The sequence below is a fragment of the Penicillium nucicola genome, assembly GCF_028828085.1.
Source record: "Penicillium nucicola strain IBT 29836 chromosome Unknown utg000008l, whole genome shotgun sequence".
Classification (NCBI taxonomy): Eukaryota; Fungi; Ascomycota; class Eurotiomycetes; order Eurotiales; family Aspergillaceae; genus Penicillium; species Penicillium nucicola.
Genome location: NW_026643132.1, coordinates 933,315 through 958,864, shown reverse-complemented (window position 1 = coordinate 958,864; position 25,550 = coordinate 933,315). Strand labels below are relative to the sequence as shown.

Genomic DNA, 25,550 nt, shown 5'->3' with positions numbered 1-25,550 from the left:
CTTCCGCTCGCTTTTCCCTCCTTGTCATTACTGTTGTTGCCACTAATACGACTCCATGTCTGGCAAACGTCTGTTGGACGCCATCCAGTTGCTCAATGTCTCCAAAACAGTAGCGGCGAAACATTTCGCAATTCGCCAACACCAGCTAGATGTCTATACGCGCACTTCCTCCCTGACCAAGGGGATTAAAGCCCAAACAGAGGGTCTGATTTTGACCGCACAAGCCGCAGCCGCTCTCGCCCGCCGATTCGACGAAACTTCGCCACCGACCGACTCGGCCAACTCCTACACATCCCCGTCCGCCGATCCAGCGACCTCGGCCTCCACGTCGGCCAATGCCGTCAACCCCAATGTCGCTAGTGTAACATCTACGTCGCCCCCAGATCAGGCGCACACCTTAAAACACCAGGCCGAGTTACACATCCCGGCTCAGACGGCACAGTATGTCGGCGATGAGAAACCCGCGGTGTTGAATGTCAGTCAGCAGCAGGATGTCTTTTACCAGCCGTCCACGTCGTCGGCGCCGGATTCGTCTAGCTGGCCGAAGGTGAAGCTGCCTGAGGTTGCAAAGGATGAACAGGTCGTCGGTGATGGGTTGAACGCGGATGTGTTCCCTTCGCCGGTGTCTGCGGAGTCGCAAGTCAAAAAGGTGGAAGGCGCAGAGGAGCTGTCCGAGGAGATGTTGCAGGGGTTGTTCCACAGCCCGCGCGTCTCTCGCATGATGTCTGGCAAGCCTGCGCCTAGGAAGGAGTGGAATGGGCCTGTGGAAGCCAAGCCGGTCCACAGGAAATCTGAGATGCAGGAGATGGAAGAGCTGGCGGCGAGTGTTGCGGAAGATGTCGTGCCGAGCGCTGAAACTGTCAAGTCCCCGACGTACCAGATGCTGGAGTCGCGTGTGCCTTCGTCTCGTTTGGGTCGGTTGTGGCAGTATGGTGGGTTGGCTACTTCAATGGCTTTTGGTGCCGTCGGAGAAGGTTTCCGACGTGCGACTGGTAGCCAGGACAGTGGGTCAATCATGTTCAGCGCCGGTAATATGGAGCGCATGGTTGCCAAGCTGTCCAAGATGCGCGGTGCAGCTCTCAAGTTGGGCCAGATGCTGAGCATTCAAGATTCCAACATGCTCCCTGAACCAATCCAGCAAGTCTTGCAGCGCGTTCAGGACCGCGCAGACTACATGCCCGCCTGGCAACGCGACAAGGTTCTCACGGACAACCTCGGACCCAACTGGCGCGACCTGTTCACAACCTTCAACGAGGTCCCCATGGCCGCCGCCTCAATCGGCCAAGTTCACTCCGCCGTCCTAGCCAGCACCGGCGAGCCCGTCGCCGTCAAGGTGCAATACCCAGGCGTCGCCGACTCAATCGACTCCGACCTCAACAACCTCTCCATTCTCCTCACAGCCTCCCGCCTCCTCCCTAAAGGCCTCTACCTCGACAAAACAATCGCCAACGCCCGCACCGAGCTAGCCTGGGAATGCGACTACATCCGCGAAGCAGAAGGCGCCGCCAAATTCCGCGCCCTTCTCGCCTCCGACTCCGTCTTCGTCGTCCCGAAAATCATCCCCGCCGCGTCCGGAAAACAAGTTCTAACAATGGAAATGCTAAACGGCGTAGCCGTCACCAAAATCCAAGACTTCACCCAGTCGCAGCGCGACTGGATAGGCACACAGATCATGCGCCTGTGTCTCCGCGAGATCGCCGAATTCCACTACATGCAAACCGACCCTAACTGGACAAACTTCCTCTACAACGCCTCCACAAACAAACTCGAACTCCTGGACTTTGGCGCCTCCCGCGCGTACCCGGAAAAGTTCATCTCCACGTACGTGCGCACCCTCGTCGCCGCTTCCCGCAACGACACGAAAACCTGCCACGACCTCTCCATCCAGCTGGGCTATCTCACCGGCATGGAGTCCCCCGCCATGGTCGACGCGCATATCTCGTCCATGACCACGCTCGCCGAGCCGTTCATGCTTTCTTCGCCGGATCTGTACGACTTTAGTAATCAGACGATCACAGACCGGGTGCGTGCTTTGATCCCGATCATGATTCGCGAGCGCTTGGCGCCCCCGCCAGAGGAGACGTACTCTTTGCATCGGAAGCTGAGTGGGGCTTTCTTGCTTTGTGCGAGACTTGGTAGTGCGGTGCCCTGTAAGCAGTTGTTTATTGATGCTATTGCTGCTGCTGAGAGTAAGGGGTTGAAAGTTTAGTTGGGATTTGGATTCGTGTTGATTGCTTGTGTATATGGATGGAGGTGATGTATACTAGATTTTGTATTTGTACGATATATACTGCATACTACGCTCTTCTATTGCATCGTGGGGACTGTCATTGCGTAGTTTCATTCTTGTATGCTAACTTATGTGGAGGGGATGTATACAGTACTGTCGTGCTTCGTAGACTCCGATATCGTTCAGCTTAACTAAAATCTCGGCACTTGGGTTTGCGCGGCTCCACTGTTCACGCTAATATTAATCAGCCCCTTCAGTTCCTAGCCAGCCCTAAATGACTTACTATGATTAGGTCAATCTAAACTAATGACTTTTCACAATACCCTTGGTGCACTAAGATATAAGAAATTACTTGAATATTAATTTAATTCGCGCGAAACAAAAGACCTGTTGGTCGTTAAGCTTGAGCCAGCTATTTTCAAAGTTGATATATAGCTTCACAAGTAAAACACAACACATCGGACTTGCAAAGTATAAAAGGAGAATTACGACCGCTCAAATATTGAACTAGAAGATCCAAGTTTTTTGATACCGAAAGAAAACCAAAGACAATTAACAGTTAAGTAGCAACTTTTCAATTCTTCTATTGCGTGTGGTCATGTAAGAGTGGTAAATAATTCCGGTTGGGAATTTGGCGAAGAAATCCATCTTCAACGTTGATACAAAGGTGAACATTTCTCATATTTCTCATATCTTTAGGGTGAAGGAGAACAAGAAAAGAGGTTGAATATTTATTATCGAGGCCAAAATCCAATATTAGTACTAGGGGAGAAGATCCAATGACACCCCACGTCAAAAATAATCTTCCCCTGTTATACCCCATCTTCCACCGTGAACCAAAGCCAAGGAATAGACATATCCCCTCCCACCTGATCCAACCGTCATTACACACACGAACAAACCCAACAAACCTCCCAAATGACCACTTTCACAATCAGACAAGCCAAAACAAAAGACGCCCCACTCCTCCCAACAGTAGAGCACTCAGCAGCCCAAGCATTTCTAAATCTCCCGAAGCACGCATGGCTAGCCAACGGAGACACACAATCAGTGGAAGAACATCTCGAATTCATCAAAGACGGGTTCGAATGGGTAGCCGTTGATGCGAAGGACGCTCCGGTTGCATTTGTCAACGGAAAGCTAGCGGAGAAAACCTTTCATATACATGAGATCTCCGTTCACTCGCTTCACCAGGGCAAGCGGGTTGGTCGGCGGTTGATGGAAACGGTGATACAATGGGCTGGCGCTGTGGGCTGCTCGGCTATTACTCTGACTACTTTTCGAAATGTGGCGTGGAATGAAGGCTTCTATGCCTCGCTGGGGTTTAGGACTTTGGGGTCTTCGGAGTTGACGCCCGCGCTGGAGGTTGTTATGAGGCGGGAGGATGAGGCGGGGCTGTTGGTTGCGGAGAGATGTGCGATGTGCTTGTGTGTGGATTGAGGCTGTAGGCTTGTTTGGAGTTGGCTGTATCTTGCTGTGTTCAGTCATTCTGGTTCCGAGTCCTGATGGATATGTATATGTATAAAGAAGTGAAGTTTATTGAAGATTTCTTTTGGAATTGGAACGAGATAAAAGACAGAACTTGTGTTACAAGTCAATGTTAGAGCCGGGTCATACATTCTTGGTTTAATTGCTTCGGTTGTTTTGTCATGGATACTGGGCCAGTATGAAGTTGGTACACATATCAGTGTGAATCATGTTCTGATGTTGAAAGAGCCCTTCATATGCTGTTTTATTCAATGGGAATAGACCATCAAGACTTGAGATAGTCGGACTGTAAGGCAGGTGTTTTCATGTTCATGTACGTATGTTTGGAGTTATGTATACACGCTGTACAATTACTGCGGAATCTAGATCACAGCAAGCAGATGAGAATCCCAGTTCAAATGTTCAATATCAACAAACGTCCACTCTAAACTCGATCCAGTCATCAACGGCGTCCATATGTAGAGCCAATTCAGTCATAACGCATCTCAATCTCAATGGTCCATCTAGTTTACAGGCGTAGGAGAGGCAACAGTGTCCAAATACGTTTTGCGGTGCGGGTTGCCATCAACCTCAGCACCACGGTTGAGCGGTGTCCACTTAGGCTCATCCTGGAAGAGACGCATAGCCCGAACATACTAGATATAAAGTCAGTTTCGAAATTCAGACAGGTGTCTTTGCCCCCGGGAACTGGTGCAAGAGCCAAGAAGCTTACGTTCTGCGCATTGGTGGTGAATCGATGGTAAATACCAGCGGGAAGAATGATCATGTCATCCTTGACCAGACAAATGCGAATCCACTCGTCTTGCTGTCCGCGCACATCAAAGTATCCCTCGCCATCGGTGATGTATCGGATCTCCTCATCCTCGTGCAAGTGCTCGGCAAAGAACATCTTCACTTTGTCCTCGTAGACGTCACCCATGGCCTCCGGTGAGACGCAGACCTGGTCGCGATTTCGGTAGCCGCGGTCCTGCGCGATCTGGTCCACATCGGCGATTGTCGGGCAGTGCTTGTATAGCACGCCTACGGAAGCGAGCTTCTCTTCTGAGACGGCGCGGCCGGAGTCGTGGGGCTCGCGCTGGTCGCCCTGTTGGTCATTGGGTGTTAGCTACCAATTTGACGGAAGGCGGGGTGGGCTGCAGGTGGACAGAATGTTGAAAAGGCAAAGGGCCGTGTTGGCGCGTACATACCGGAAGATTGTCATACCAGTAGGCCTTCATGATGCTGTCGATGTATGTGAGCTTGCAAGTGTACTGTACGAGAAATCAAGAGCTGAACATCATCAGCCCCGCAATTGGCCGATGGCGCAAGCGATTCTGTGATGCCTTTCACCGCCCTCGGGCTTAACGGACATAAGCAATGCCACGTGACTGGCGATAATTTTCCTTATCGATCTCAAATGTTGTGTTTGTTCAACATCTGCTTATCATCGCAATTCGCCATGGCTATGGCTTTTCGAGCTCGATCGGCGGCTCTGATGCGTCAGGGTCGTCTCCGCTCATTTATGAGTCAGAGTCGCGGTCTGGCTACTGTTACAGATAACACGCAGTATGTGCTTCCCCCTGGTTATCATCGCATTGGGGGTTGGGACTAACTAGCTTCTTGCAGACCGTACGATGTGATTGTCATTGGAGGTGGCCATGCCGGCTCCGAGGCATGCGCTGCTGCTGCTCGCTCTGGCGCGCGTACCGCGTTGGTCACACCATCTCTCGAAAACATCGGCGTGTGCTCGTGCAATCCCAGTTTCGGTGGAATCGGCAAAGGAACGATGATTCGGGAGGTGGATGCCATGGACGGTGTCGCTGGCCGCATCATCGATAAGGCTGGTGTCATGTTTCGCGTCTTGAACCGCTCCAAGGGTCCTGCTGTTTGGGGTCCGCGTGCGCAGATTGACCGTGACCTCTACAAGAGGTACATGTCCGAAGAGTTGGCCAGCACAGAGAATTTGAATATCGTCGAGGGAAAAGTGGCCGATATTGTGGTTTCAACGGAAGGGATTGAAAGCACACCCGGCGCTCAGGGCAAGATTGTTGGTGTGCGATTGGAGTCTGGAGAGGTCATTCCCACTGGCCGTGTGGTCATCACAACAGGCACATTTTTGGGTGGTGAGATTCATATCGGAATGGACGTGTTCCCTTCGGGACGCATGGGCGAAGCTCCTACATATGGTCTGAGCAAGTCTCTCTGTGACGCTGGTTTCCAACTTGGTCGCCTGAAGACTGGAACCCCACCCCGACTCGACGGAAAGACGATCGATTATCGCGGTCTCGAAGTACAAAAGGGCGACTCGCCCCCGCATCCGTTTTCATACTTGAACAAGACTGTCGATGTCGGCGATGAGGGTCAGCTTACTTGCTGGATGACACACACAAACGAAGCTGTTCACGATATCATTCGCGCCAACCTTGACAAGTCCATTCATATCAGAGAGACAGTTCGCGGACCCCGCTACTGTCCTTCCTTGGAATCGAAGATCATTCGTTTCAAGGACAAAACCCAGCACCAAATCTGGCTTGAGCCTGAGGGATTTGCGCCTAACGATGTCATCTACCCTAATGGCATCTCCATGACCGTACCCGCAGATGCACAGTACGCCATGCTTCGCGCAGTCCGTGGTCTCGAGAACGTCACTATGCTCCAGCCAGGTTACGGAGTTGAATACGACTACATCGACCCGCGCAATCTCCGCCCAACTCTGGAGACCAAACTCATCAGTGGTCTCTACTTGGCCGGACAGATCAACGGCACAACTGGCTACGAAGAAGCAGCCGGACAAGGCATCATCGCCGGCATGAACGCCGGTCTGGAAGCACAAAACCGCACTCCCCTAACCCTCACCAGATCCGATGGCTTCATCGGCATCATGATCGACGATCTCATCACAAAGGGCGTATCTGAGCCATATCGCATGTTCACGACTCGAAGCGAGTACCGCATCTCAACACGTTCCGATAACGCCGACCTCCGCCTGACTCGTATGGCCCGTGAGGCCGGTGTCGTCTCTGACAAGCGCTGGAGCCACTTCTCCGACACCGAGGCCCAGATCCTGGAGCTGCAAACCCTCCTTGCTAACACAAAGCTTTCAGCTTCCGCGTGGTCTCGCAAGGGCTTCAAGGTCCGCGCTGATACCTCCATCCGCTCAGGTCTTGACCTGCTGGCGTTGGACACGGCCGATATCGACTCTCTTATCCCGATTATGGAGTCTGTCGCCGGTAAAGCATACACAGCCGCCTCATTTGCGCCGGAGATCCGCACCCGCGTTGCAATTGAAGGCCGATATGCGCCTTACCTGAAGCGCCAGGAGAAGATGGCCGTTCGCTTCCAGAAGGATGAGAACTTGCTTCTTGCTCCTGATCTGGATTACAGCCAAGTAACCGGTATCAGCAATGAGGAGCGACAGGTGCTGGAACGCGTGCGTCCCGTTAGCGTTGGCATGGCGAAGCGCATTGAGGGCGTTACGCCTGTTGGTGCGCTGAGATTGCTGATGCATGTGAGGAAGAACCGCGGGTTTGTCAAGGAAATGGACGGCGAAGACCCTGCTGTTGCCGACGTTCTTGCTGGGTCGCCTTAGGTGATTTGCTCAGCGTGGTTTCATTGACTTGATTCATTTGTAATATACTGGCATAGCGGGAGCGATTGGCACATTCTATATAACTGTACGATAGACATATTTGTATACTGAACTTCAAGGAATATAAATTTTATCTGATGACTGCGTTTTACCAAGAGTCCTAACATTCATAATGACAACAAGCTAAGCTACCCTATAGATCTAAGAAAACACCTACCAACTCCAACCAAATCAACAGACAAACCAACAACCCCAAATATGACCTTAACAGACTCCCCAGACCAAACAAAAACAACCACCAAAGCGAACCCTATCAAGTCAAGTCAAGTCAACTAAAACACAAGAACTCACAAACAAACCACATTCCCACACAACCCAAACCCCTAACCCCAAATCCAAAGCCAAGAACCCCCCAAAAACCCACCGACCCAAAGAAACGCACATTCCAACGCCCCTTTCCCCAGAACCAAAACACGCGAGAAAGAAAAAGCAAAACAAAAAGCCACGCCAGCCACGGACACGGACACGTACCCAAGCCCACGTCAAGCCCCGATCCATACCGCCAGTCTGGAAACCGGAATCTACGCAAGGGGGCTCACTGCCGATCTGTACCCCTCCTACTGTACATGTACAGTTACTCCGTGCTGAAGGGCAAGACAGGGATAGATCGATCGACGGCGTAGGGAATGAGCCATGGGACGTCGCGCGTACAGTAGCCAAGCTGTGCTTCGTCGTGTCAACTTTTCTGGTTGTGCTGTACATGTACGAAGTATACAGTAGTCTCTTGGGTTGGGATTTTATTGGCGGGTATATAGATCTGCATCTCCTACAGTGTGCAGTATACAGTATACAGTATAGTACAATAGGACCATCTTCATATCGGTTGATACCTCGATCGTCTTTGTATACTGCAACTGTACAGCAAACACACACACACACACACACACACACACACACACACACACACACACACACAGACACACACAGAGATAACACAGTAGCGTAGCGTAAACACTATAAGCCGCAAAGCGAAGCTGACAGCATCTCCGGCATCGAATATGAGCTCAATCATATATCACATCTCACATCTCCCGCATCAGAGCCAGCATGGACATCACCACAACCAACCAGGACATACATGCATGCGTAACATGACATGTTTTATCACGATGCCACCCCCAATCCAGAGAAGTGCATACAGCAGAACCACGCAGCCTATCAGTCTCGCATTCGCGGGCGAATAGTGGAGCGAGCAGGAGTGCTCGAGGGGGTGGCGTGCATAAGCCCACCGTTAGTAGCGATCTGATCTCATCTCGAAAGTTGGATACTGGGCGAATCAGCGGCCGGAGATGATGTTTGGGACATGTATAGTACATGTACTAGATTTGCACTGGTGGTGGATTGGACTGCGTCTGCGTCTGCGTCTGCGTGGGGACGGGGACGAGTACTGTATGGACTGTACTGTATACAGTAGTATATTGTGCAGGTCGGCTGTTTTTGTGATGTGTATAGTATGAATCCCGAGGGAACGGGAGGGGAGGCTGCCTTGCATGTTCATGTACATGTTCTGTACTCTGTAAGTTAAGTCAAGGTAAGATAAGTTAGGTTAGGATAGGTTACTTGCTAGCTGCTTCGTTGGCAGATCTGCTGGGTCAGGTTGATGTGTCGATTTTGATGTACTGTAACTTATCTGTACTCCGTACTGTTCCGTGTGCATGCCAGTGTGTGGGTGTGGGTGTGTTCTTGTTTTGTCGTATAAGTTAGTACAGTACTGGCCGTGCGGTAGCTTGGACGCTAAGCGCTGTACATCATGTCTTTCGTCGTGCTAGCTTGGTCAATGTACATGTATATGCATGTACATATCGATATGGGGTAGTGGGGGCTTGTTATAGGGTCGCTTGAGCGGTTAAAGGAGCGTTGGATGCAAGGGGGCCTTGTCCTTGCTTTTGGCGCGCTTCTTTGGATTCGGACTACACTGCTGTATAGGGGATAGGGCATGGCTTGATGGTTGGTGTTGGCGTTGGTGTTGGTGTTGGTGTTGGTGGTGGTTTAGTGTTTGGGAGAATTGTCTGGTGCAAGGCACTTTTCACTATTGATCTTGGTGCTGCTAATGAGACATGTACTATGTTATCATTCTGACGTGATCTCTGCATAGATCGTACAGTACTCCGTACAGAACCAAAGATGTCTGCCTAAAGCAGGATTGTACTGGTGCTGCAAAGACATCGGTTGGAACCGAACAGCCTCGGCTGGCAGAGAGCGTGGTAGAGTAGAGTAAGGGGCAAGGCGTGCAGATGAAGAACTGCATGGAAAGGGGGGACTTGTGCACAGAATGTGTCGGCCCAGATATCGAGATTCCAATTCTAGCAGATTGTACAGGTACAGTACAGTCTTGTCGACGATCATCGCACGGAGTACTACAAGACGGTGTGTCGAGCAGACCGAGTACAGCGCATACGTGCTGTAGTACAGGTGGGCACAAGCAATAGTATTGTACAATCAGGATGCAATAATGGCATTCTGTGCTCGCAACCAACGCCACTCTTTGGCTGTTTACTCCGTACATGACATCCTGGTGCATGGAGTGCCTGATGCTAGTCTTAGCTGTGGATAGTGGCAGACCAGACCAGTCCAGTCTCGCCTTCAAGCCACACCCCACAAACCGGGCAACCGGGCACTCGGGCACTCGGGCAGACTATCTACTGTACAAGGTAGTCAGTATGCAGGAGCACTCTAGCGCGCTGGGCTAGACTAGCGAGAGGCGAGGTAGTAAACCCTTCCTAGCTGTCGGTACAGCAGTAGCATAGTGCACAGGCGCCCTTTTGCCCTACTTTTTGGATCAGATCAAGGAACAAACCCATTGAGCCGATGGAAGGATCAACAGTTGTTTTTGTGTTTTTGTGTTTTTGTGTTTTCGTGTTTTCGTGTTGGACACGGAGATTATCTCGGTGTTTTGGTTAGTTTCGGTTTTATTAATATTAACTAGGAGGTAATGTATGTGGAACACGAGGGCATTCTACTATAGTCGATCATTTTCTTTCTATTCCGTACAGTATTCTAGAGCGCTTCCATGAGTCCTCCATATTATACTGCTTGCTATTTTGTCCTTTAATCACCACACTCAGGACAATATAATGTAGATGTGGCACTATGGTAGCAGAATCCCAATCAAAACAAGTCACACAGTCCGACACGAGCCGACCAAACCGTTGGGAATACTGCGCAGGTTCGCTGATCCCTGCCGGTAAAAGTCCTCTGACCACATGGAGTCCTTTCCCTCTTCTGTGCGACCAGTGAGTATAGAGCTGTTGTCGACTAGTGATTAGTGGAAACCGTGAAATCGTGAAATCATGAGGACAAGTCTTTCCACCCGATCGGGTGGTTTGACACGAGGGGTCTCGGGGGAGTTGGGATGAGAGAGGTCTGAGGGTGTGAACCAGTGCAAAGTATACGAACATTCCGTTTACTGGGGGGAAGGTTCGATTTTCTTACTATAGGAGCATGGCAGTAACTAACTATAACCGTAATTGATAGGCGAACGAGACGCCCGAGAGAACTGGAGATGTCTTAGCCTCTTAACCTACAGTACTCGGTACAAGCCAACTTGTTATGGGTTGACGGATCTTTTGCCTCTTGCCTCTTGCCTCGTGCTTTTTTTGCCTTCCCATGAAATTAAAGGAGACCAATACTGTACTGCTGTACTGTATGTGTGTCCGAGCCTTGCCTCCGTTCGCACAGACAAGCGCGATCGGACAGACGGCAACTCCCCTCTAGCTAAGAGCCCAGAACGGAATAATTAGACGATCGTGATGATCATGATCTCACCACCTCCTCCCCTCCCAACCTGACCTTTCTGAGGCTGACTGTGGCAGTCGGAATGACCCTCTCCACACCCGAGAAATTGAAAGTTATCGTCGAATTAGTGTTAAGTTACGGTGATTTATGGGTCATTTATGGGTCGCCGAAGAACATGTCCTGTATTCCGTTCTCCGTTAGCATCGAGGATCCCCAGTCTGGAATGATTGCCGGTCGGACTTACACTGTACTGTACAGTAGACGCCCCCCTCCCGCCCCCTAAGCATTCAGCGGCACCTTGCCTAGAGCGGAATCAGTAGAAGATAGGGAGGGGGACAGAAGGCAGACAGCCAGACAGCCAGACTAGCCCCAGGGGCTGGCAAGTGTGCTACTATTGTTGGTCAAGACCAAAATACAGTCCTCGGGGCTGTGGACGGATTAGGGAGGTAGTACAGCACAGGACATGTACAGGAAAGGAGATGCATATGGCTTGATTTTGGATGGGCTTTTTTTCTCCATGTTCCTGTGCGAGGATGTGTAGGTGGATGTGGACGGCACGGCGCATCCTGGGGTTTTGGCGGTGCATGTGCTACTGTACGGGAAGTGCATGGTCTGGCATGGTCTAGTGCATGGACGTGGGCGTTGCTACCCACTCCCAGTTCCATGTACATGAACAGTCCAGTCCATTGTTTGTGGACTCGGGACCATACTGGAACAATCCTCCTGTCTAATAGAATAAGCACATTCGAGTTTCGTCTCGTTTGTTCGTATACTGTAGGTACGGAGTACAGAAAACAAGGCCAAAGTCAAAAGTCAACTCCAGCAGAAAGCCCAAGAATAAAGTCGGTGATCCCAAACCGGATCTTCACTTTCACGCCAAGTTCCCTAATGATGATCACCGCTTAGTGCTCACGCAGACCCTTGAGAGTTGCGGGATTTCTTAGTTCGACCCAGACAAGCATAGTGCCAACGCCACTGGTACTAGTCGATTGAGTGTCCCTTTGGTTTCTGTCTGTCTAGACCCCATCCTGATTTATTGCTCCAAACGATCTTCGTATCCCTTCCCCCCTGTCCACCGTCAGCAGTCCCAGGGGCAAGAAATCCTAGATTAACTCTCAACTGTTTTCTTCACCCAAACCTACACTACCCTCAACTGACACATACCTCCACACGCACAATGACACCATCGAAACAGGGATCGCATGGGCAGTCGTTACTCACCTACCCATTTCGGACGCCATGTACGCCCGTTGTCTCATCTGTCGCACGGATACCTGGCCCGAGTGTCTGGTACGGGTGCACCGTGGATGTGGGTATTTAGTGCGAGCGAATAGCAGGGATCGACACGCGAATTGACGACGGAGTAATAGTATAGCCTTATTGGTTCGTTGGTGATCGTCTGATAGGAGGACTAAGCACAAAAGCCACACACGTCCACTGGGGAATAGATCCGGCTCGGAGCTTATACGATGATTTGCTAAAGGGGAGGGGGGGGAAGGGGGCGAATTTGTGGGGTAATAAGATTGGGCATCTTTTGACTTAGTTTGTTATTTGGATTGGCTTGGACTGGTGATTGGCTTCTTCTTCCTTTTTTCTTTTTTTTTTTTTTTTTTTTCTCCTCTCTCTTCTGTCTTCTGTGGCTGGTTGGGAATCCTTCTCGCTACTCTCGTACGGAGCCCATTCGTGTACCCCCCGCTTTCACGCGCTTAGAGGCTTGGCCTGTGATGGGCTGTGCAGAATGTCATCGTTTGGTCCAGACTCGACTTTTTCTGGGTTCTTGGCTGGCTTTCATTTGGGTCATTTTCAGTGATCCTTTTCCATTTGGATGATCTGCTCACACCGGCGATGTAAAAGATAATAAATTAATTATCGACAGTATACAGTACATGTACTTGGTACTGTACAGTCCAAGTAATGTAATTGGACTCCGTAATCGGGGCCATTCTCATTTGCTGGTCTTTTTTTTAGGGGGAATTTCTGTTCCCCTTCTCTGTTCCCATACTTGCCGAAAGTGGTCTCGGTGATTATACCATTGGATACATCACATGCGTCATCGACATATGATACTCTGATACTTTGCCATGACATCTGTCATTCGCGCCAATTGAGTTTCAACAAGCGTGCGCCAACTGCGATCGTCTGCTGTTCACCCAGACCTTTGGGACCTGCTAATCGGGTTGAAACTCGGAGGACAGTCCTCCGTCCTCTTCCTCAACAGAAGGGCCAACAGGTACACCAATTAACGGCGGGTTATCTCAAACCCAAACGCCGATCCCTGAATCCTTCACGGCCGGGGTGCATGGCCACATGTGTGGAAAGATAAAATAAAATTATATATCTCTATATATATATATATAAATAAAAAAAAAAAAAAAGGTGGTAAGTAAGTTCGAGGTAATGGCGAAAGTACCGCATTCCTAACCCATGTAAGCTCTGCTGGATCTGCTGGGGATCTCCCGCGAACCTTTCCCCTTGTAATATCGGGAGAGGTACGGGACCCTCTTCCCCTTTGTAACGTAAATTGTTTGAAGTTACCGAAAACTTTGGTGCCCTGAAGGCTAACCTTACGTGTGATATTCCCCGACCGGTTTTGTACATCCTATGGTGATGATTGGAGGGTAGACGGAGAGAGATGGAGAGAACGAGAAAAGAGGGTAACGGACAGAACGGACAGAACGGACAGAAGGCAGACTGAAAATGAGATCTTGGGACATGGAAAGCACCGGACCCATCGAATATCTCCAGAGCAGATGCCGTTGGACCAAGTGGGGGATAGATTTCAATAGTTTGGTATTGGGCGGAGACCAGTGTCAGCGTAATCTCAAGCATGCCAGTGTACAGTAGTTGAAGTGTTCTCTCTTCTCTCGTCTAGTCTACTCTTCTACTCTTCTAGTCTGGTATTCTACTATTAGTCCTATTCGAGTATGACTATTCGTCCTGTTCTAGTCTTCTAGTGTCTCCCATTAGTATTAGTCTGTACATATCATCCGTCAACCTCATACCGGAACCAAGGAACCTCCGACTTTTTCAACCATGGCTCCACCCGATTTCCTTTTCAATTACGCTAACATCCGGTTCTTATTGGCATTTCTAGTCTCTCAAGCTGAGATTCCACACGGTAGCGCATTATCGCTCGATTTCTGTCTCGCGATTTAATTAATTAATTATCTAATAATCAAATATACGGAGGTTATTTTTTTTTACTCCGTATTTCTCCGCTCCCCCCGATACACACCTATATACCCCTGTCTAGTGAGAGACTATAGTCCCCTTTAATATTCTTATTCCAATGAATTAGATCATTGGATATTGCAGCTGGTCACTTATTTGATCTTTTTCATTTTACTCCTCTCCAGTCTCTCCCTTCCCTCCTCGACGCTGTCCACTGCACCGGAGATTCTGGTCGATGATACTACCACTGGCTGATTCAGCAGATCGGTGCAACTGTGCTGACTGGGCCCGTGCCCGTCGATCCCTGGCAATTCTCCAACTGAGGGGTCCCAACTCAAAACCTCCTCCTTCTCCATACCCTGGTCGATCTCTTAGCTTAATTCTTTTTTCCTTTTTTAAAACTCCAGGGGGAGGTCAACTTCAGCTTATTCACTCTCTCTCATCATGGTGAACGGCACTGCCGTGTTGGAGCCCACTTTCACCGGCTATGTCGCAACCACTCAAGATGCCCTGATCCTCTTTGAGGCGTGTTTGACTGGTGTCCTGCATCATGTCCCACGTCGCCCACACGATCGGGAACGGAGCCATCTCGTGCGCAGTGGGAGTGTCTTTATCTACGAGGAGAACGCGTCTGGAATCAAACGCTGGACGGATGGCGTCACCTGGAGTCCCAGTCGCATTCTGGGCAACTTTCTCGTCTATCGAGAACTGGACAAGCCCTTCCCACCGGGGGAGAAGAAGCGCGCAATGAAGAAGGCCACTCGACGACCCATGCCCGCTCGCCCCGGGGAGCCCTATCCGCGCCACGACAGCAACGGAGGCCAGGGCTACTCGCCGACCTCCTCGACCTCCGGCCAGTTCGCAGACCGCCCCCATCAGTCCGAGGTCGAACGGGCATTGGTCGGATCCTTGGTTGACTCGTATGGGTTCAAGGACTCGGGTTTGGTGAAGAAGACAATGAGCGTGACCGTCATGGGCGTGACCCACCACTTGGTCTCCTACTACAGTGTGGAGGATGTCATGCGCGGTATCCTCAACCCACCGTCAATGGTGGAATCGCTGCGATACATCCGCCCCCGCGTTGACCTCACTCAGAAGCAGAGCTTCCGCGCCCCGATTGACGATCTGGAGACCGGTGCCCTGGAAGCCCACGATCCTTCCCACGCGGCGCTCTATGGATATCGCCCGCAGATGATGGCCCCGCCCGCCTACGCTATGCCCGCTCCTCCCACCGACTTCTATATGCATACCCAATACACCGCGACACACCCGCCACAATCGGCCCCCGGTCCGATTCCCGGATACTCCATGGGTGGCTCCATGTCAGGGCAACCAGCACCCAACCCATACTTGCCCGCTCCAGGGCCGACCGCTATGCCCAAGGTCGACGACTACCACGCCTTCCGCGCGGGGCCATACGGGGGCAGCATGGACTCGATGGGCGGCCACAGTGCCCTTTCCTCGTCCATCCCCGGGAGTATCAATTCCGCGATTCCAAGCTCGTTCAGCGACCGCAACCGATCAACCTCCGACCATAGTCCCTCCGCGTATCGCAACTCTTCCATTTCTTCCCGCAGTGTCGCCACGGACGCTACCTCGCCCATGGACCCCTCCACCCCAGGAACATATTCCCGTGGCAGCTTCAGTCTCTCCGGTCACCTTGAAAACCCGCACCCCCTGGAGCCACGCGGCATGCCAGGACTCGATCCTTCAGTCCCAAGACGTGACTCGAATCCTATTCATCCGTATTACGGGGATCGTTCCCAGTATTATGTCAGTGCAGCCGCGCCAGTCAACCACCCACATTACGCCGCTACACAACCGCTGTCGACGTGGACGACTACTGCACCGGCCCAGCCGCAAATTTAATTTGATCTCCGATCTCTTTTCTAGTGTCTTAGGTGTTGCTCATGGCCATGGAGCCCGGGAGTCGGGGCGGTATTTTGTCTTTTTTTTTTCTCTCTCGAGCTACGGTTTTGCTGAATTTGCGTTTTCTTCTGCGTTTTCTGGAGATAGACCCTTTACGCTATTGTTCTACTCTACGCGCTCCCCCGCTTTGATCCGGGTTTATTCGGCTTGTCTGATGAAATTAGGGAGGAAAACGCCGTTTTTGTTACTGTTGCTACATGTACTTGATCCGCGGCTGTACTCTTGTCTCTTTGGATCCGTCTTTGTCTATATGGATATGGCCTTTTGCTTTTTTCCCTGTTCGATTCGCTATCTCTGGGTGTGGCTCTTATGGCTTCTTGTCTTGTCCTGTCCCGTCTTGTCTCGTCTCGCTTCGTCCTTGATTTTTTTCTTCTTTTTTTTTTACTTTCCTTTCTCCGGGTCGGCTATCTGATTTTGTTCCTGTTTGGGATGGTGGCGGCGTTCTTTTATTCCTTACGATGTGATGCAACAAACAACCCAACAACCAAAAACGGTTTATTACTATCTTATTTTTTTCCCTACTATTTCACTTTCCATCCCTATTCTTATTCCTATTTCTATTCCGATGCCTCTGCTCTATCCTGTGCTCTACCCGTGTGCTACGTGTGTGACTGTGTGAGTGTCAGTGTCTGTGAGTGTCTGTCAGTGTTCAAGGTTAATACCTCTTTGCTCTTCTACATTTTCTTCCAAACTCGACATGCCGCCTTTGCTGTGACGGCTGCTCCGGCTACTATTGTGTCTTTTCGTTGTCTGATGTTTGATACCTAAGTCTGCGTCTATGTCTTGTGTACACTACGCACCTGTATCTATCCTGTCATGCAATCACAAACGGTGTCAATGGCTCCATATGCGCTGGGTTGGATATCTCACTTGATCGCGTATTGTCTTCTGCCAAATATATGTTGCTCTTGGTCGGAAACGAATTCCTTCTTTCTTGGCACACTTGTCTCTTGTATACCTTAAGTTGAGTTAAGCTCACAGTGACCGGACTTGGAAGTTCTGTGCTTCGGGGTACTAAGATTTAGCTATTACCGGAATCCACGTGCCATGCTCTGAGGGTGAGTTGCATTGACTGTACCTCTAAGTCACAGAATAGTCAGTCTGGTTTTCATTGAGATATAAGCTTGACTGACACCTTATCCAGCGTTGCTTTCTGGTCGAATAGTTCAACGTCCTCTTTTCAAAAGTCCTTTACACTTCTCTGTCCTGTCCAATCTCATATGCAATCGACGCGGCAAAGACATGAAACCCCTGATGCCAAAACTGAGTGACGCACACAAAGGTCCCTCCGGAATGTGAATTCTGATTCCTCCAGCCCATGAATTAATCCCATGGCATTTTCCGGGGTTGCAAAAATTGCATTTATCTCTATCCTGGTTTCTTTATATGGATCTAATACCGAACCAGGTACCGTCCCGTGAAAAGGCAGCTTGAGTGCTTTGTTACTTACTGTGCTATTCGAATACCATCAAGTCCACCATCATCAGAGCAAACCCCAAGTTCAAATCTCAAGTGGTTCCGAACAGACATAGCCAGATACGCATCGTCCACTAACAGCTTGGACTGAATCATTGTCCCAGGGGAACAAAACCATATCTCTGAAATGAGGATGTAGGATTCCATTCCATTTCAGGGGTTATTGATATTATGAAAAGAAAAGAAAAGTACCTCCGAGGATCGGATTATGGCCATTGTAGGAACTTTGAGATGCTGGTTATATAACTTATTACTTATCTGCAGTCAGGGATACAGGTCAATGATATCATCAAGCTAAAGCGGATAGATGATATGAGAGTGAGAGTGCCCTCATAATCTTCAAGCTTGGAACCTTTATTTAGATATGAATACAAGGACTCTAGTGACCCCGATCACTACTCCAAATGGGAATTTTGAAGGATTTTGCTAGTCGTGCATCCTGGATCCCTAGAGAATGCTGCTCTGGAGACAAATGAGTTCATCTGATAGAAGAGGAAGTCTATCTGCAATGTGGTGACAAGTCAAAAGCGCCACAATCATATTCATGTCTTTCCAGAAGTGGCAGCACAGCATCATTTCTCTAGACATGTGTTGCTGAGAATCATCGCTAGACATATAAGTTCGCAAGTTATATCTAGACTTTTCGCCTTTGATGCTTGTTGTTACTATACGCCTGCTAGGACCTCTTTCGTCTGTTTTCTTATCATATGGACTCTATCACAATTGGATGTTATTCCACCTCTGAAGGTGGAAAAACCGGATACTGCACATATTCTATATATCCTGTCTCCTATGTTTCGAAACAGCAGATCAAATAATGTCAAGTTTGTAGCCTTGAGGCTTTTGTCTCTGTTGAAATGATGATGCTTCTATATAGGCAGAACAACTAACTATTCTGCAGATTTCTGATTGAGCTTTTATACGCAGCTTGATTGGATCTATCTTTGTTGAAAATGGCTTGTCGATGCTAGGATTTCTTTTTCATGGACCTGCAAATATTTCATGTGCTCGCGACTTGTACGCATGTGTGCGATTTCTAAGGGTCGATTCAATCTCTGCGAGTTGAAAATGAATGAGAAAGGGGGGGAAAGCAATCATAAGATTCATCGTGTATTTAGGAATACTATATATCGATATAGACCAATAGACCACTAGACCAATAGTCAAGTCCCAAGCCACTACCCCGGCCGAGAACTGCACACTTAGCAGACAGAAAGTTCACACAAGGTCATAAACCATGACCCCATAACTCGATAATTTGGGCATGAAAATACCACGAAAGAATCCTCATATGCTTTTTATTTTGGCAGCTCAATTTCCTCGGACGATATTGCTCGGCGTATCAGCCGATATACACCCCAAACAAAAGCAACGACTTGCAGCAATCTAAAATCATATGTTAATACTCAGGCACCATAAACAACAAACAGGAATTCGAGGGACATACACTGCAACCAATAAAAAGACGGGGGTTATGAATAATCTCCAGCTGTCAATGGTCATCGCGACGAAAACGACAGTCACCATCATGAACAGAAAACATCCCACAGACAGCAAGTCCAGCAAAAAGCTAATAATGCGATAATACTTTGTTTTCTGCTTGAGATACAGAGGCCAGCGCACAGCGACGCCATGCCAGATCAGCGGGGGCAGGTAGTACTGAGGATGTTAGTGTTGGATGCTTATATACCAAGCCTTGAAGAGTGTTTACTCACCATCCAAGGAATAATGACAGTCATAAAAGTCGAAAGAAGACATAACATGGCGAACAGAAAGCAGAATAGGATGCAGGCTCTGATGCGTAGAGCTATTTTCTGCCCGTTGTCGAGCCCATCATAATTGAGAAGCATACTTGGGAAAATTTTAGGAGTCTGGAGAGATTGTTTGAAAGGGAAAGAAACGTGAAAATCTCGATCGGCGAGGTCCACCAAAGACCGCTTACAATAAAATGAGTCAACGATTGGCGATGTTTCATTTCATTTTGAACCCCCAAGGCTTTTAGCGCCAATGTCATTTAGCCTCAAGCGATCGGCTCGGGCCGGTTACCATTATCTACCGAACAGATTTTCCTCGCGCCATAGATATGAAGATCTACTGTAAGTAGTTGGTCTCATCTAAAATCAGAGACTTGATTTCTATTCCTTGTTCCAGTATTTCATTTTAAGAAGAAATGTCAACTAGTATTGGCGCCTGAATTGCACTACGTAATAGTCAAATCCGCGTTAGTTAATCTAGATCGGAGACTTCCATCTAAATTTGCACATCAAGCTGGTGGGATACAGACAATATCTTTTATGATACTGAGTGAAGTATTAAGTTGGACCTGTTCACATAGGAGTTAACTTGAATCGTGGAAAACCAAATCCGAACGATGCTAAGTCTTAGTCGGGGCCCTCAGGGTTGCTAATCTGAGACGGAGGTGATATCTCTCTTAGCAAGGACCTTCACACTTTTAGATTGTCCTACGGCTTACTTGAATGTGAATGTATCGATAAACTGGTGTAAGAAGCTGGTGAGAATATGAGGTTTTTGTGGAGCTAGCTTGTTAAAAGTTACGATGACTGAAGGGAAATGGTGACGACGAAGGATGTATAATTTAGATCTTCTTGAACGAATCATCGAGTTGCTCAAGTCTGAGGATTCATCTTTGTGTGATAGTTCTATTATATAACTTAGTGTAAACCTTTGCTTCAAGCTGGTCCTAGTTAGACTTTGACATGATAAATAATCATAGAGGCTGTTATGGCTTATTCATGGTATAAGCTAGGATATAGCTATATATCCCAAGACCCCCATAGAAGGACACTCTTGGAGAGAGGAAGTTTAACCATTCGACCAAAAAACAACGTTGTTTGAGGTGTCAGACTTATATCTCAACACACAACATCAAATCTAAGAAGGTTCAGTCCATTGAGAAGGGAAATGAATTGCTTGTCCACAACCTCACTCCCGGCAACGCACCAAGACATTGCTTTCCAGGCACTGATTGCCGGGCTTGAAAATAGACACGGGACAACTCTTCTTGTTCAAAGTCTCTACCGGAGATAGGGCCTCAACAGAAACAGCAAATGAAATGTTCTTAACCTTACAGGCTTTCATTTTGCAGCATTAAATTGGTTAAAATGATAAAGGAACGAGCAACTATGTCTTTTGATTGTGTAATAATGACGATGGGTTGAAAGCTTTGTTGGGAGATGGAAATGTCTACAATTTCTAACTTCTGCTGTGCGGCTTCTTCTGTCATCTGAAGAAAATATTTATTCCTAAGAATAAATCTAATTTGGTTTCAACTCTCTAATAACTCCAGGGGGATGGGCCGAAACAACAACATTTCGGCATCTGGCACGAATGAGAGTATCAAAGTAAGTATTCCTAGTAGCTCTAAATGTCTTCATCTCTAGATACTGACATCACCACACTAATTTATAATTTGATGTTGTTGAGTCACAATTCTTACTTGGATATCTTATACGACTCAAAGCTAACAACTAGTCTTCCACGAAGGTAAGGGCAAATTGAGCGTATGAAGAATGAACTATTGAGCTCCTCTCTTTAATTAAGAGCATTACAGTGGTTTCTAGAGCAACACTTATGTTCTTGAAGTCACCAAGATTGTCATATTTCAGTATAGCTCTATACGAATAACTATGGTTACATTGTTCCATCGCAGTGGTTATGGGCACTCAATCACATTTATGTAGATCGAAGAATTTTCGAGGTGACTGTGCCGATTTGGTGCTGGAATCTGGTTACCATCTTCGATATAAATCGACCTATGCACTAGAGCAAGAGTAATTTCTGTTTGTCGCATCGAAATAATGAGACCCCTCTTTCGGTGTTGCCTAGATTCGCAAGTACTTGTTCAGCTGGTAGGTTATATCCTTTAGGATTTCTATCCACAATTCTAGGCACCCCATTCTACATACTTTACTTAGAAGTATCACCAAGAACATGGCACTAGCGTCTACTACCCCTCCCTAGTAGAAACTTAATATTCACGGGTTTAATTAATTATCTCGCACCACCTTAGCCTAGATAGTCAAGTGTTGTTCAAAAAGTAGAGCTTTATTGCTTCATAAATGCGCCTGACTACATAAGATATCAAAATGAAGTAATTACAGCTTCAGCGCAGATCATACAAAAGTCCGTGGGGTATCTGACTTCACTCAAAGTCTCAGCATGTTATAGCGCGAACTATTCATACCTTATACCGTATTTGAAAAGCACGGGCCGTCCAGATACAGTAGATCGACGCCTCAGCTTACAGTAGATCCGACGAGGAGCCTAAATATGTGACAGCTCCCTTCAAGACTTGCCCCATCCTCTTAACTCAACCAGGGTATATCTGTAGTCTGAAACTTTTGCGTTCGGTGGCTAAAGTCATTATTACTACTACTACTACTACTACTACCATTGAACTCTATCAAGAAAACATTGAATACTCCCTTTAATCGAGAAACTGTGCGAGACATAATGTCGTCAATGCTACCGGCTATTTGCATCCGTTCGATGTCAAAAACTTAACTCTTTCGCCGCACTCTCCTCTCTATAGATCTTCGTTTGCCAAGCAAAGACATTACTGGTGCTAGCTTTCATCTTCATTAGAAACTAAAAAAATACCATGGAAAACCTAGAGCTTTTGTTACATAGAAAGAACGCCGGAAGAGAAGCGCAGTTGGATATCTGATAAAAAACCGCCCTCTTCCGTACCCTTTCTATCAACAAATATCATTTAACTTTGTAAACAGAACTGATAACACAAATGCCGAGTACATTACTTCTAGGGTTAATCGAGCCAAGGGATGACGGCTGGAGGAATGAAGTCTGGCAGGCGCCACGAGGTTTGCAGATTGGTTGGAAAGTCACCCATCCAATCAAATGGCACAGGGGTAATTTCTCCACCCCTATCAACTTATTGGTCTCCTGAAACTATTTATGTAGTTCCTGTTACAGGAACGATCGGCATGGGCAATGTGTTCCCTAGGTCGTCGACCGTTCCAGCCATCTGAGTTAGCAAAAGTTCGATGCACGCTATACTGATGAATATCTAGGTTATCCCTTACGCGCTATCCTCTCGTCAATTATTAATGCCGATGGTTTTCAAGTTAGTTGCCTGTTGCTTATTTACATAACAACCGTGCTGCGGTTGGCGCGACCTTGCAGACTCTATCAATCCGTTATCAGTGTATCTGTGACTCTGGTAAAGGGTTACTGGTTACTTTTCGAGGTCAGAATTAGTCCTTCCAAAACATATCGGAATTTTTCAACATGTTGATATATTGAAAGCATTTGCGATGTCAAGGATATAATGCCAGTAGTTGTATATTTATGTAGCGTTGAAGATAGTGGGTTTGGTTTATCATCCAATAGAACGCCTACAGTATATCTATCTATATCATTGACCCAAGTAAGTAAGAACCACCAAATCTCCGCAATATACTTCATCATTGCCGCCGTACTTTTTTGAGCATTAGAATAACCTAGAGACACTCCACAATTCAAATTTTTGAGTGAATCTTTGGCTATGGGTCTTTTGCCTGTAGAACAGCGTATTACGTGGCTTGGTTCCATTTATTTCCGATCTTCGCCCTAGAGGACAAATATATATCCAGGCTACTTGCGTCCACTCGATATTTACAAAATCAATACAAGAAATAGGATTTAGAGCTTTAATAGAAATACGATTCATAGTTGATAGATATACGAAAGACAATGTTTGTTCGGCAGAAGACGACGGGACTGCTCGTATACCTATCTTTGAATCTATATAGATCTACCACACCTTTTGAAGTTGGGAAGGAGACACAGAAAAACATACGTAAGGGGCATATCACATATTATGATATGAAACAGTATTCTAATCAAATTTCGTAATACAATCTTGAGTCAAGTAATCTGCTATAGCTTAGAAAAATGTATAAAGGAGCATTTAACTTTCCGCTGCTGCTAATCCTACCTATATTGATATGATCGAAGAGAAGACGTGCGTATGCTTTACTAAGAAAAAGTACGAACCGGCTGCCCTTTTTTCCAATTCGGTTCTGTATTCATTCTCCAGGCTCTAATGATTGCTGTTCCTAGCCTTCCATTTCGAACATAGGACAGATAAATTACTAGTCTTGTCTATTTGGCCGAGCCATATCTATAGCGATGGTGAAGTGAGGCTCACGTTAAGTGAAACTAAAGCATGTATTTAGGAGTAGCTTCCAGAGCGTTAGAAAATGTAGCATTCGTCGAACTTCCGGAATTCTCGTTTGTCGATCTTTGACACGCGACGCACAGGCTAAAGAGAATTTCAGTATGTATAGATGATTTTTTCTCAGACCTACAGTCCAACGAAATTATATAACGGCTCACCTAGCTCATGACTTTGACGTCCCGAGTACTCCCAATAATTCAGTCCGATGACTCGCCCATTATCGGTCCGTTTCGCTACAGCAGCAAAAGATATGCTCCATAGAAGATTACAGAGAAGTCCTCTTACACGGTTCAAAGTGAGCAATGCACGAAACAAGTTCAATTCCACTATATACTGATTCATGTTGTTCTTAGCGGTCTCGAATTCGACCGAGCTGGGGATTCTATCGACAGAGACCATCCTCATCAATCTCAATCGACAGCTTCAGCTTGGATACCAGAGAACTCCAAGTCTTCGCTAGTCAGGGCCAGATGGTGTTAAATCCGGTTTCAAGTCCTCCATTTCACCAAACCAGCGATTGGTCAAGCACGTCAAGTTCAGAAGCCAGTAATAATGTATCGGCGGTTTCTTTGTCTTCCAGCACAATATCCCAAGTTCGTCTGCCAAGCCCAACTCTTCAAGTTCTACCTCAAGTTCTCAATGGACCGATGCATATTGATGATCTGGAGATTGTTGAGACATCTGGTCGCAAACCTCAGCCCCGAAACCTCCCGCAATGGTTCAATAAGGTCCGTCGTGCTGTTCGCTTTGGAGAAACCTCTCGCACAGTGAAAGGCTACAAAAAATCGTCGAAATAACAACCGCGTTGCGTTGAGTCATCATTGGCGGCATGTTTCTTGGCTTCATTGTTTCCTATAGACATACAAATGTAATCGGATGATTAAAATTGGTTCAATTTGAACTGCGTATACCGTCCTCTGAAATTGATGTTTGACTTATACTGGATTCAAATCTCCAAGTAAAAGCCTACTTACGGGCTCCAGGTGTTTTCAAGTCTCCCAAGAAGCCCCCGAGAAGAGATCACCCCTTACATAATGATAGGGAGTGTCAAATTTCTTCTCTGCATCAATGTGATTGTGAGTTCAGCCTCGTATTCTGTCATTCCTAAGCTGTCAATCCGATTCGCCGGGTCAGCAGCCGTCCACAAAACATCACGTGGCTGCAGCCACATCCTGCAAAAGCAACAAGTTAGGGCATCCGAGTGCCTCAAAAGTCCCTCGGGGTAGGTTCTAGCCTATCAAGTTCCGACTTGGCGTTTTGCATAGTGCGAAAATCCAGATGAATTCGAGATATCAAAGTGATAGATTGGCAAGGATCATCGCATCAACTTGATGGACATGCCGGACATATCTATGAAATTTCGACCTTGTTGCTGAACAAACACACATTACCGCCAACAAAGAACCTGAACGTATTTGGAGATAATAACAGTAGGCCATATCAGCTATACTGTAAGGTAATTAGAATTTCTCAACAGAGGATGGGCCACCAGAAGCATGATATATTACACTTGATAGCTTCTTTCATCACTGCACCGCAAGGCACAAACTTGGCACTCGATATGCATAAACATAGAATCAGTGCATACGCACACAACCTCAAATTAGTCCAGTATTGCTGACCCTGTCATTCCAAGCAACACTCTCATCTAACCATAGATATGCTTGCAACTCAACAACATTCTCAACGTCGTA

At 47.6% G+C, this 25,550-nt stretch overlaps 5 protein-coding genes across 5 annotated transcripts; 4 read left to right on the top strand and 1 right to left on the bottom strand.

Moving 5' to 3' along the window:
• Nucleotides 1–55: 55 nt before the first annotated feature.
• N7511_007839 (protein kinase COQ8) lies at nucleotides 56–2,209 on the top strand (the record flags this gene model as incomplete). The annotated part of the gene is made up of 1 exon (XM_057130216.1): nucleotides 56–2,209. The coding sequence occupies one exon, from the start codon at nucleotides 56–58 to the stop codon at nucleotides 2,207–2,209; it is 2,154 nt and encodes a 717-aa protein (XP_056981999.1).
• Nucleotides 2,210–3,148: 939 nt separating this feature from the next.
• N7511_007838 (GNAT family N-acetyltransferase) lies at nucleotides 3,149–3,670 on the top strand (the record flags this gene model as incomplete). The annotated part of the gene is made up of 1 exon (XM_057130215.1): nucleotides 3,149–3,670. One exon carries the CDS (start codon nucleotides 3,149–3,151, stop codon nucleotides 3,668–3,670), a length of 522 nt encoding a protein of 173 aa, XP_056981998.1.
• A 551-nt stretch (nucleotides 3,671–4,221) lies between these two features.
• Nucleotides 4,222–4,935, bottom strand: N7511_007837 (acireductone dioxygenase (Ni2+-requiring); the record flags this gene model as incomplete). The annotated part of the gene is made up of 3 exons (XM_057130214.1): nucleotides 4,222–4,353; nucleotides 4,431–4,802; nucleotides 4,906–4,935. 3 exons carry the CDS (start codon nucleotides 4,933–4,935, stop codon nucleotides 4,222–4,224), a joined length of 534 nt encoding a protein of 177 aa, XP_056981997.1.
• A 221-nt stretch (nucleotides 4,936–5,156) lies between these two features.
• On the top strand, nucleotides 5,157–7,286 carry N7511_007836 (tRNA modification protein MTO1; the record flags this gene model as incomplete). Its single annotated transcript, XM_057130213.1, has 2 exons — nucleotides 5,157–5,263; nucleotides 5,324–7,286. 2 exons carry the CDS (start codon nucleotides 5,157–5,159, stop codon nucleotides 7,284–7,286), a joined length of 2,070 nt encoding a protein of 689 aa, XP_056981996.1.
• A 7,410-nt stretch (nucleotides 7,287–14,696) lies between these two features.
• N7511_007835 (camp independent regulatory protein) lies at nucleotides 14,697–16,121 on the top strand (the record flags this gene model as incomplete). The annotated part of the gene is made up of 1 exon (XM_057130212.1): nucleotides 14,697–16,121. One exon carries the CDS (start codon nucleotides 14,697–14,699, stop codon nucleotides 16,119–16,121), a length of 1,425 nt encoding a protein of 474 aa, XP_056981995.1.
• Nucleotides 16,122–25,550: the final 9,429 nt, after the last annotated feature.